Raw genomic sequence first — 12922 nt, 5'->3', positions numbered from 1 at the left:
TGCCAGCCAAAATATCAAATAATAATTGCAAACTGGTCCCTGCCAAATTTGATCTAAAATATGCTTAGCAATTTAGCCCAGCTTAGCAGTTGTGTGTTAATAAGCTAAGCTGAGCAGTTGAGATATAACAGTGTGAGGTATAGAGAGAAGGCGTTGCACATAAGAAACAGTTTAAGAAATTCCTTTCTTATACTATCAAAAGCAGCATATCAGTAACATTCTCATATTTATAATTATATACAAATATACAGATCTCACTTTCATTTAAGTCAAATTCGATTTTCCTTCTTCAATTAATTTTTGTATATATATTTTGTTACAAATTTAAATTTGGTGGTATAAAACTTTGCAAATAGAACCTTTCTTTTTATCTAGACGATGCCTCATACACTCCATTGTATCATTAGACATGTTAAAGCCTCGTCCCACAAGTAAACGTTTACAGGCAACTTGGAGGCAACCGACTCTGGTGCATGCTACAGGACCACTTTGGTAGCCTTCAGTAATTTTTTAAACACTGCCACGATTCACAAGATCATTATTTGAACATTAAAATGTGAATGTGTTTCCTCTTGGATATTGCCTGGAACTGGTTGCCTGTAAATTGCCTTGTGTGATCACACTGGGCAGTTTTTTCAGGCAACTTGGCAACAACCAACTGCATTGTAAACACAAGGAAGACTTTGACAGCACAAAAGACACTCTTCTAGCCGTCACTTACTATCCACAAGAAAATAATGAGAAAACTGAAATGCAAATTAATTTTCTACTTGGAGATTGCCTGAACCAGTTGCCTGTAAGTTGCTTCATGTGACATGACTCTAACAGTCGACTTCCTCCATCATAGCTAATATAAAACTTGACATTTGGATGGACCGTTAAGACTTTCACCCTTGCCTGTAGACGATGAGTGCCACTTCCTTCCATTAAAACCAATGGCCCTTTTGTAAATCTCGACTTAGGCTCAGACTTTGGCTTCGTCAGCCTGTAAACATCCATGTACTCTATAAATGCGCAAATTTTCAAAGTAACTGCCGAAGCCCAAGCCATGGTTTTAACAAAAAGGGCCAAAGTAACCAAACAAGTAACCCAATTTCATAAAGACTGTAAGCATAACAACTTGCTAAGCACAAACAAGTGTTGCAGAAACTGGTTACCAACCAACATTCTGTTAGGTTTACAGTGTTGCTTCTGGTGCCCAACTCATTCTTTACATGTGCTGTAAAAGCTTTCGATCGATTATGAAATACACTTCTGCTTCTCTATCTTTTCTGTGCAATAATCACACAGATTTGCTTACTGGTAAACAGCTTTATGAGATTGGGTCCTGGCTTCATCTTGACATATCAAATACCTGATTGTTGTCATTAACATAAATAAATACCTTTGGGATAATTCAATTTAAGGGAATGCATATTGCATTGATTTAGTTAGAGGCAGAAAGGAAAATCAAATTATTTACAATCTCTTGAAACATGAATCTCCAAATCCTTAAAAACATTTATGATGAATACTTAAAAAAAGTTATTTTTAAATCATCAGGTGTAAAATATATAATCTTTCCCTCTCGTTCCAGAGGTTGTTCACTCTCAAAGCTATTTTCATTTTTAAAAATCCCTTCCTTTTTTTGCTGAAAAATCAAAAGCTATTTTCACATTATCAAAACCAAGTGAATAATTTCGCTGTAGCTGTTTTATCGCATGAAGTCAGTAAATAAAACTTCTTTTCCGTTTTTACTTGGTTATTGTTTTTTTTTTTATAAATCACACACTCAACAGTGGACTATACAGTTTGTGCTGACATTGCTTTCAAAATCTAAGCTGTATCGACCACAAATATTTTACAAGTTCGCATTGATTTGTTTTTGCTTTCATGTTCATCATCAACTACTTGTAAAAACACCTGAGATAAAGCTTAATTATTCCTTTCCCAGCATGCGTGAGAGGAAAAAAAGGTAGTGAAATAGGAAGTTTTTCCAATGGGAGAGAGGATAAAATCTCAAGCTTTTAGGAAATCCTTAGTAAAGTTGCCTCAAACATTTACAGATGCGCATTGATTTCTTCTGAGAAGAACAGAAAGTTTGTCTTGGAAACTATACAAACTCTGTATACTACATGACAGACACAAAGCCAGTATGATCGGTCTAAAGACTGACTCAACTCCTATAGGTACAACCCAAGCAGTCAGTCTATAACCAGACTACTCCAACTGAGGTAATCTCCAGCCACTTTTTTCCGACAGGCAGAAAAAAATCCATCTTTATTTCTACAAGAGCCAAAATCAGCCATGGATGATGCAGACGTCTTGAATGCCAAGTAGGACTAAATGCGTAGACATTCCTCAACATCATGTCATGACTGATACTTCACGGAGGCAACAAAGGCGATTGCCTCCATGCCCTCTGGTCATTGCCTTGGTGCCCTAGAAATGCTCCAGTAGAAATTTACAATGTCCTCATAAGATGCCCTTTACAAAGGAGAAAGTGCCTTGGTGCCCTTGCCCTTTCAAAAGCAAAGCATACAGGCCTATCATGTGCTAGCTTGACCTTTGACATCTTTTTCATTATTCACAAATAAGGATTTTGAATCAATCGACCGCTTCAATCTCAAATCACCGCCGTCTTTCCAAAGCAGCTTCCATGGGTCGCTATTGTTACATTCTTCCAGCCTGCTGATTGCCAAGTCTTTGTCCCTTCTAACCCATCAATTTGGGCAAGTTTTGTGTTAGTGTTCGCTGTCTGGTCCCCCACTAGACTACCTGGCCCGTCATTTTTGTTTCCCTGCTCATCTGCTGTCCCGGTTTCGTCCGGTGGAGGGTTTTGAGCACCTTACGAAACCTGGAACATTACAAGCAGAGAAACAAAATGAGTTGGAAACGGAACTCAGGGTTTATTTTTTCAACTTGCAGGGGGGCACTTGATAATTATCATTCTTCATTATCATTCATTCAACAAACAGAACAACTTACATCTTTTATTAGAGTTACGAGCCATGTTGAGTGGCTTTGAGCATTGTGCAAAAAACATGCACATAACTTATATCCTTAGAGCATTATAAATAATATTCAACACATGTCAAATCTTATTGAATTTTATACAACATACGTAGTAATTTACAGCTCCAAATGCATACTTCAAGGAGGCAACAGAGGCAATTCCCTCCTTGCCCCTGGCACTGCCTTGGTGCCCTTGTATTGTTCCTATAGAAATTGACCATTTCCTCAAAGAGGTGCACTTTACCAAGGAGAAAACGCCTTGGTGTCCTTGCCCTTTCAAAAACGAAGCATTAGGTCTGCATGGCAATAGACGTATAGGGTTCCTGCTCTTTATGGTGGCCTTGAAAACAACGCTCGATCCTTTGGGAAATTTGATCCAATCTGGGATTAAAGTAATGGACTGATAACTACTCAAGAAGTCTTCTGTCTAGGTACAGCCATCCATCAGGTCATCAACCTTTTTAGCTGACATGGATTTACCAAGTTCTCCTCAAATTTCCATTCCTTTGTGAAAGACAGTTAGCCTTGTTGAATCTTGAAATCTTGGTAAGCATATTCTTGCTGGCCTTGTTGGTCTTTCTTCACAGTGGATTACACTTTTATTGAATCTGGTTTGAATCTCACATTGGACCAAAGCTGTGGTTTACTTCCCACGTTTTAGAATCAAGTACAGTCCAGACATCATCCAAGCACCTTCAGCAGGGCTGCAGCCACGTTGCGATACATCCATCCCATGTTTTAGGAAACAACTACAATCCTTCGAGCAGAGTGGCAGACCTTCAACAGCCACGTTGCGATACATCCATCCCATGTTTTAGGAAACAACTACAATCCTTCGAGCAGAGTGGCAGACCTTCAACAGCCACGTTGCGATACATCCATCCCATGTTTTAGGAAACGACTACAATCCTTCGAGCAGAGTGGCAGACCTTCAACAGCCACGTTGCGATACATCCATCCCATGTTTTAGGAAACGACTACAATCCTTCGAGCAGAGTGGCAGACCTTCAACAGCCACGTTGCGATACATCCATCCCATGTTTTAGGAAACAACTACAATCCTTCGAGCAGAGTGGCAGACCTTCAACAGCCACGTTGCGATACATCCATCCCATGTTTTAGGAAACAACTACAATCCTTCGAGCAGAGTGGCAGACCTCCAACAGCCACGTTGCGATACATCCATCCCATTTTTTTAGGAAACGACTACAATCCTTCGAGCAGAGTGGCAGACCTTCAACAGCCACGTTGCGATACATCCATCCCATTTTTTAGGAAACGACTACAATCCTTCAAGCAGAGTTGCAGACCTCCAACAGCCATGTTGCAATACATCCATCCCACGTCTATAATGTCCATAGCTGACATAGAGAGGGCATGCAAAGCAGACACCAACGACAACGGGAGACTTTCAGAGCACTAGGTGGCAGCAGACGTATCAGGTCAATCCAGTCCCTGTTCTTGAAAATATGCACATGCTCAGAACATATATTTTGGACACTTGCCAGATAGGCCTCTATATCTCCTGCCTGTCACCTTGTGCTTTAAGTCCCCCATTTATAAATTTATTTTACTCTATTTAATTATTTTTTTAACCTCGGTTGTGAAGCCAAAAATTCTCAAAAAAAGGTAACTTAATCATTCTACTAGCCAAGAACACCATAGGGAGAAGACAAGGAAGCAAGTTTCAGTTTTATATTATGGGAAAAAAATCAAAGAGAATTATTTCAGGCCACACAATCAGATGGGGAGTAAAAACACAATTCTCAGAGTACGCTCTCGCGAGAAATTACCTGGGGTCCTAGAGGTGGAAGGTGAGGAAAGAGACCACTTCGCCAACCTGACAATTCCTTAAACCCATTGAGCTCAGCATTTTCCCAGTTATATTGGTATGGGTTGGACTTAACTTCAAGCCCTGCAAACTGAAGTTGTTACAAAGCAATGTCGGAGAAATGATTGTCAAGTGAAATGGTTGCACTTACTGTTGTTGGAACTCTGTCTGATCAGCCTTAAGCGATATCAGTGAAATGATTATTAAAGGCACTGGACACTATTGGTAATTACTCAAAATGATTGTTAGCATAAAAACTAACTTGGTAACGAGCAATGGAGAGCTATTCCATAGTATCAAACATTGTGAGAAACGGCTCCCTCTGAAGTAACGTAGTTTTTGAGAAAGAGTGATTTCTCACTCAAATATTACAAGACTTACACAAATTTCTGCAACAATGGTGTTTTTTTCTTTCATTATTCTCTTGCAACTTTGATGACAATTGAGTCCAAACGTTCACAGATTTGTTATTTTATTCATACATTGGGATACACCAAGTGATAATACTGGTTTTTGACATTTACCAAAGGTGTCCAGTGTCTTTATAGTGAAATGATTGTACTTACTGTTGTTGGAACTGACTCTGATCTGCCTTGTACTGATTCTTCTGGTCAGTGGTCACGTACTCCATCAGATCTAAGGATTCTTTGATCCTCATCAATAGTTCATACTTTGTTCTCCCTTTAATCTGTAAGCGGAAATAGAAAAAGCATCGAAAATCCAATTCAAGAACTTGCATAAAACAAAGGAATGTCCACTGAGTGGGTGCAACGCAGAGCTGTATGTGTCGAGCATTGCATACGGTGTTAAACACTGACAGTAAACACACAGTCCTTCTCTGAAAGCCTGTTGACCCTTAGCCTGATGACCCTTGTAGAGGTCATCCCAACATGACCCTTGTAGAGGTCATCCCAACATGACCCTTGTAGAGGTCATCCCAACATGACCCTTGTAGAGGTCATCCCAACATGACCCTTGTAGAGGTCATCCCAACATGACCCTTGTAGAGGTCATCCCAACACGATCTTATCATCCACCGAGGCTGATACTTGCGGTCAATCTCTCTCAAGCACTTTGCTTGTCATCAGACACAGATAGGCACAACCCATAAAGTCATCAATGAATAAACAAACAAAGTCCTGACATTTCCTTTCCGTAGTGGAAACCTTCATACACATACCTGCCCCTCCTCCTTTATCGTTATAAACCTAGAAGCAGTCATCTCTCTCTCACACTATGTATGTCAGAAACAGTTACGTCAAGTTACGGTAGTGAAAAACCAAACAAATGAATGAATCTCTGCTGCAAAGCTATTAACAAGTTTTTTTTAAGTTCCTAGACATGATCTAATTGAACTTACAGCCATGTAGTATATCTCCTCGTCTGGCTTCTTTCGCTTTCCTCCCATCTGTGTTACACTAAAGGTCTGGGATACCTTGTTATTTCCTATAATAGAATAATATGAAACATTCCATCATTTTCTCCGCAATGGAAGAGCCGGTCACAGGAGCTGCTTTAGTGCAAAAAGTAGCTAAGCACAACAAAATATGCTTACCAGAATAGGGTTACCAGCCAAAATACCATGTCAAAGGTACAATTTGTGACTGGTATCCTGTTCACTTCTGCTTACACAGCTCTATGAAATTGGGCCCTTCAGTGCATGCTACTAAACCACTTTGGTAGCAGTCATAACTTTTCAAACTATGTCTTATGACCTAAGAATAAGAAGTTAACATTCAAATGCCTGTCAATTGCCTAGTGTGACATGACCCTAAGAAACGCTTGTTGATAGTTGACACTCAGTAGTCAGGTAAGGCTGTGTTGTACTTAATTGCATGGGCAGTGTTTGTAAGAGTTGAATAATCTGTTAGTCTCACCTCTCTTGGATGGTTTCTTTGCCTGTTTGTCTGTCTGTTGCTTTTCTTCACCCTTCCGATCTCGCCCAGGGCAAGCACAAACCCTGACATCAATGACTTGCCGGCCCAGGACTTGGCCACTGTGAGGTTAGAACAAACATAAAGCAAGGTTCAAGTCATCGGGAATCGTAAACAATACAAAATATATCAACCATGCAAACTGTGGTGACAGTGTCAGCTTTACAGAAGAAAGCCATTCACCCAATGCTACAATCTCGGCCATATCCTGTTAGGCCTCCGCACCACCAATTAAATCACCGTTGTGGTAGTTTTGTTTCAGAAAAGAGCTGGTTTGGTCTCAACGTTTCAAAAAGTATACACTGCTCGTCTTCAGGAGAAAAACAAAAGACTTACTTATTCTCTAGGGTGAAGACTGTTTGGATCTGTCGTCTATTTAAACCCCCGACGCAAGACAGAAAGCACTTAAAGGTGAGGAGGTAGGTAGTGTGCTCGGTACCAATCTGAGGCATCTTGTACTCCATTATGACACTCAACCTTTCAGTTGAACTGTCCTCGCTATAAATCGCCGAAGGTTCCGAGCAGGTGATGATGTGCTGGGACGATGCTTCTGGAGGAAGTAATAAGGCATAAGGAATAAGGAATTAATATATTTCAAAGCTTTTTAATTTGGCATTAATTGAAAACCATATATCACGTGGCCTTAATATTAGGCGAATTCGGGACACAATTCCTTGACTCAGTGCTATAAGGTTATTACTTGAAATTTCAAACACAAAAGGTACTTAAATTAAAATAGCGTCTAAAAGTTTAAAGCAACAAATAAATGAATACAATTTAGAAAATGAATGGTAAGTTTGCCAAAAAATACTTTTCAGACCACGTTTTAGCAATTAACTAAATTTACCAGGCTCCTGAGCTCCAATATATGCAAAAGCAATTTTATGAAACCTGTACAAACTGCACTCTAATGACCTTATAGACATGAACAGACGAACCATCTTATCTGTCAAAATCAATCAAACGCAGAGGATTTTGGGAAGGAGATCTGGAGAATCAGATGGAAACTGACCTGATGGGGGTCCAGCATGGTTTGGACACCTCCGGACTTGCTCTTGAATATATTCAGGTTTCTTAAAGATTGGCATGGCCCTTATATAGCTTCCAGGAGGAGGTTCAGAAGACGTCTTGAACATCACCGGACACGCCTTGTCTTTGTCAACAAAAAGTTTCTTTAAACTTGGGGAATACTGTAAGAAAAATAAAGGAATTCATGGTTTAACCAAACTCAATTTTATTTGCACTGTTTTTGTTTTATTAAGCCCGGTTCTTACTTTCTGCGAATGCAAAGCGAGTTTTGTTAAGCACAAGTCAACTGACTGATGCCAATTAATTGTTGCAAACTTCAGACGTCAATATTTAAATACATTAGACTACAATTAATCACTTGCAAACATGTTTATAATTACCACAATTTTTGGAGTCAATTTCTGTACATGTTGACTTTTTAAAAATAGCTGTTTAATAGAGTAAGTTAGTGTAAGTTTTGTGCACGTCAATCAAGGGGTCCATGTTCAAGAAAATAGCCTTGAAATTTGACTTATAAACATTATGAAAAAAGGGAAACTGGTTAAAGACAATATAACTCAGGGGAAAAGTCTCTCTTTTTTAATTTCTTAATTTTTTAAGAGAAGAGTTAAAGCTCTCTTGAACACCAAGGAAAAACTATTTTTTTCAAAACTCACTTTCTATTTTTATTGAACATCTTTATTTAAGATATTTTCAACCATTTCCGTACTTGCTTTATCATCAGAGTGTTTGAAATTTTGACCTTTTCATGGCATTCAGAGTTAAAAAGAGAGAACAAAAAAATTCAAAACAGGTTATTTAAATTACTCGATTCCTCTGGCCTACCTATGAATTTCTTTGATCTCAACTAAATCCACTGTGATCAAACAAGAACGGAACTCGATATGGTTTGTATTCAAAGCTAGCATCATTGAAACCTAATATGTTGAGATGATAGTGGCCTTCTTGTTGATATGGTAACAAATACAATGACCGCGATGAATTTGAAACCCGCAGTCCAGTCCCTGAAATAAACATATAATAATACTTGTGTCCAGAATGCCAGGCGTAGGGATTTGGATTGGAAATATAAAGCAGTGACCACCTTGTTTCAACAAGTCTCAGCTCTTCTTCCAAGAAATTTGAAACACAGTCATGGTTCTCTCCATGAATAAGTAAAGCCCCTTCCACACTTAAGAGCAATTTAGCAAGGGTGCCTTGCTAAATTGTAGCATGGATGTAACATTTTACAAAATGTACTCTGTGTGAAAGGACAACAATTTTTGGAGTGACCAGAGTTCCTTGAAAATCTTGTCCAACATTGCTACAATTTGTCGGAGGTCCGGACCTACGAATCGGAATGATAAACCGAGGTTCGTCCGCTAAGCTAACCAAATCAAAAAGTCGCATCCCTTTAAGGTGATCCCCTTGCTGCCGCTTCCCAGGTTGTATCGTAATTTGGGTGTGATTCCTCGCTGCACGGCAGTTAAAGGTTGTATTGCTTCTGACTGGCACCCTCGAACAAAGATATTGCCAAAATAGGGACACCGCCAACAAAGGGCTAGATAGCTCAGTTAGTAGAGCGCCGGCACGTTAATCCGGAGGTCGTTGGTTCGAATCCCACTCTAGTCAATTCTTTGTTCAACCCCTAAAATCAAGCTTAATAAAGCATAACAAATTTAACAATATTGTTAAGAAGTGTACTCCGAGGCTCAATTAACTTACGGTCCAGCTGACACTTTTGGCAGCGGTAGAGGTCGGCTGACCGAGGTAGATTTCGAAATGGAACTCGCCGGGATAGTCGACACTAGAAAGGAGAACAAGAGAAATTCCAAAATGAGTTACATGTCAATGTTAATCCTCATTAGGGTGTCAAGGCTGAGTGGTTATATGAGCATCGAATTCAAGTTATGGTGTGGGTTCGGGTCCCAGTCGTGACACTAGAGCAAGATACTTACTTTAATTGCTTCTCTTCACCCACGGGTATAAATGGGTACCTGCGAGGGTAGACAATTGGATTTAGAGACCACCACTAAAATTTGTGTAGCTACAACACTAAGCTTGGGCGATATCACGATATAATCGAATATCGCGATATTAACTTGGAAACGATTTCGATATCGGATGGATTTGGTTTTAATCGAAATATCGCTATATATCGATATATCGCGATATATCGCGATATATCGATATATCGATTAAATATCGCGATGTATTTGCTAGCTGAGACATCTTGCACCCCATAGGTTTGGAGTAAAACCAGAAGAATAGGTCATTAGAACACCTCTCTTATGCTATGACTGTCTCTCTACAACTTTCACTTGGAGTTTTAAGACTGATTATGTCAAATTTCATTAATCGCGATTATATCGAATATCGCGATATATTGTCGGCGATATATCGTGAATAAAATAAATCAATATGGCCCAAGCTTATACAACACTTAATGTAACTTACTTGCTGGGTAGGGTTTGGGCTGCAGCATTAGTTGGAGGTGGGGTAGTTGTTGCTTCTGTTGGATACTCTGTGTGGTCAGTAAGGGCTGGACCAGGGACAGCATTTTCCGGGAACATATTCGGCTGGAAGGACTGGGTCTAGAAGAAACAAAGAAATCAGAAATGGTTTATTTTAAATTATTGACGAACAAGGAAGACTGTCTTGATTTTACATTGTTGTAACTTGTGCTCCACTCATTTTCTGCTTAGCAAAGAAATTCGCTAAAGCTTTATGAAATTGGGACATGTGGTACTTCAAAAGGCAATTGCCCACATTGACCTTGGTCATTGCATCAATGCGTCTCGAACATTCCAATAAAAGTTCATAATTTCCTCATAGAGGTGCACTTTACCAAGGAGAAAACCGCCTTGGTGCCGTTGCCCTTTCATAAACGACGCGTCCGGCCTGAAAATTCTACAACAATTACAGCACCAACCCAAACATGAAGTACAACAGTGTGCATTCTGAAACCATAAATACTTACATGTAGAACACAAGCCATATGAAATAACCAACCTTGCAAACTGTTTTAGAGCATGGAGGAAGGAACAGAGCAAGGATGACAGAACACACCTCCTACACTAGTACCAATTAAATCCACTACTTATGGATGTGTTGCTAAGCAATAAATGTAGCAATTTTTTATAAGGTGTGACACTGACACTTCTGTGCAGACTCCTGATTTCCTTATCTACTCCGTTTTCAAAAATAGAGAACTGGATAAATGCTTGCTTATTAAGAGTTCATTATAAACAGCAGTAGATATTACCGCATGGTGTAACCGCATAGACCTGTCAAAAATTTCTCTTCCTCGTCAAAACAGAATGACTCATCAGTATTTGACCTACGACCTTGAGAGCCAGCCAACAACTGAATGCGGATTACCTACACAGAGTACTTCAATAGTGACAGTTTGCAATTTCTACAGGTAGGTTTGGGTAAGCATTAAAAGTGTGGACCAGAAAACAAGAGGTCCACAAACGGCAGGGTTTAGAGAAACAATATGTAGACATAAACATCAACACTGTGATTTTTTGAACATATAATTTGTTTTTAAATTAAACATACCCATACATTGTAGTGAGGCATCACATGATCATTTAATTTTGAAACACAAGACCACCAGACTTCTCCAGATTTGAATTTACTGACTAGTAGCCAAACAATAAAATGACTGGTCTTGGACCTGTGGTCCAGTGTAATGTTGAGCCCTGGTTAAGCATTGTAACTCATTTTAACAATCTTTACAAAATTCACAAAATAGAGTGTGTTAAAGTGATCAGAGGTTATTAAGGAGATAATAAATTTAGTTGAAATGAAAGACAAGAATTTATCTGACTCGAACTTAAAGTAATCTATGTAGACAAGAGCTGAATTGCTGTTCAAACCGACAATTACCAAAGTTAAATTTAAACACCAACCTTGCAAACCGCTTCAAAGTAACCACACTTACCGGTACCAATAAAATGCAATTGCACGTGGGATCTATGCTAAGCATTTTCAAGCTTTTAGTCTCAAAATTTGACAGTACATGTATCTTTCCAAGAAAACAGTGATAATATGAAGACTTGTTCAGCAGCCGAGTTCTTAATACTGACTGTAGTCAACCCTCGTTATGAAGAGAGCACGGTTAAGACGAGGTTCTGCTTATAATAAAGAGTTCACTCTTAGGCCCAGAAACACAATTCTGTTTCGTGTTTCTTTGTTGTGATGTCCTCTTAACAAAGTTCCTGTTTCTGCTTCTGACTGGTTATACACGTTACGCACAGGGTCAATGAACTAAAGACTTCCACAGCAGTCGAGTACCGAGAACCACCGAATTCACTAAACTCTCTTATAGAGATCACTGTTGAAAACAGATTCTGCTTATAAAGTGTAAACTCTCACAATCCCGAATCACAATTCTGCTTTATATTCCTTTGTTGTGATGTCCACTGATGTCAAAGTTCCTGTTTCTGCTTCTGACTGACTGGTTGTAGCACACAACGCCCAGGGTCAGTGAAGACTAGCTTACACAGCAGTCGAGTCCAGAGAACTACTGAATTCACTAAACTCTCTTGATAGAGATCACTATTAAAAACAGATTCTGCTTTTAAACAGTACGCTCTCACAATCCCGAATCACAAATCTGCTTTGAATCCGTTTGTTTTAACAAAATTACTGTTATTGCTTAGAGAACTGCTTGATACTGTGTGCAAACACAACCACTGATAATGCACAGGGTCAGTGTGGAAGTGTAGATTAAACTGAATAATGTGCCTTCATAACAAGTCTGTTATAGAGTTAATTTGGGCCAGTCCCTGCAATCTTGTGATAACGAGGGTTGATCAAACGTTGGAAGACTTGAGTCATTCACTAGGAACAAGAAACTTTAATAAGAGGCGAGACAACAAAAGACCAAGGGAGACCAACAAAATAATTCAAAATGGAAGAATTGTATCTGTTGACCTCAGGAAAAGTTTGCTCAAACGCAAGCCCATGCTGGAGGATTGGGGATACAATGTAAACATGGACAAAGCAATCAAGTGGCAGAGCCATGGAGATAATATAGAATTAACTCCATGCCTGGACACAGAATAGACAAAGATGGTGTCAAGGTGGGAAACAGACTGAAAGACAAACAAAGAAAAACAGGTCTTGAAGTTCACTAACTCCATCA

At 39.3% G+C, this 12922-nt stretch overlaps 1 protein-coding gene across 6 annotated transcripts in view; it reads right to left on the bottom strand.

The window, feature by feature from the left end:
• Window positions 1-12922, bottom strand: part of LOC139951132 (cellular tumor antigen p53-like) — a 45876-nt gene that overhangs the window by 10811 nt on the left and 22143 nt on the right. For all 6 annotated transcript variants that reach the window (XM_071949978.1, XM_071949983.1, XM_071949979.1 and 3 more), the window contains 7 exons: window positions 10225-10361; window positions 9493-9574; window positions 7772-7949; window positions 7096-7309; window positions 6703-6821; window positions 6186-6271; window positions 5392-5513 (listed from right to left, as the gene is read on the bottom strand). In XM_071949978.1, coding sequence (XP_071806079.1) covers window positions 5392-5513; window positions 6186-6271; window positions 6703-6821; window positions 7096-7309; window positions 7772-7949; window positions 9493-9574; window positions 10225-10361 — 938 coding nt within the window. The remainder of the gene's footprint in view (window positions 1-5391; window positions 5514-6185; window positions 6272-6702; window positions 6822-7095; window positions 7310-7771; window positions 7950-9492; window positions 9575-10224; window positions 10362-12922) is intronic.

The sequence above is a fragment of the Asterias amurensis genome, chromosome 18 (genome assembly GCF_032118995.1).
Source record: "Asterias amurensis chromosome 18, ASM3211899v1".
NCBI classification, from domain to species: Eukaryota; Metazoa; Echinodermata; class Asteroidea; order Forcipulatida; family Asteriidae; genus Asterias; species Asterias amurensis.
Note: the sequence above shows the minus strand (reverse complement) of the source record. Positions and strands in the feature narration are given on the sequence as shown.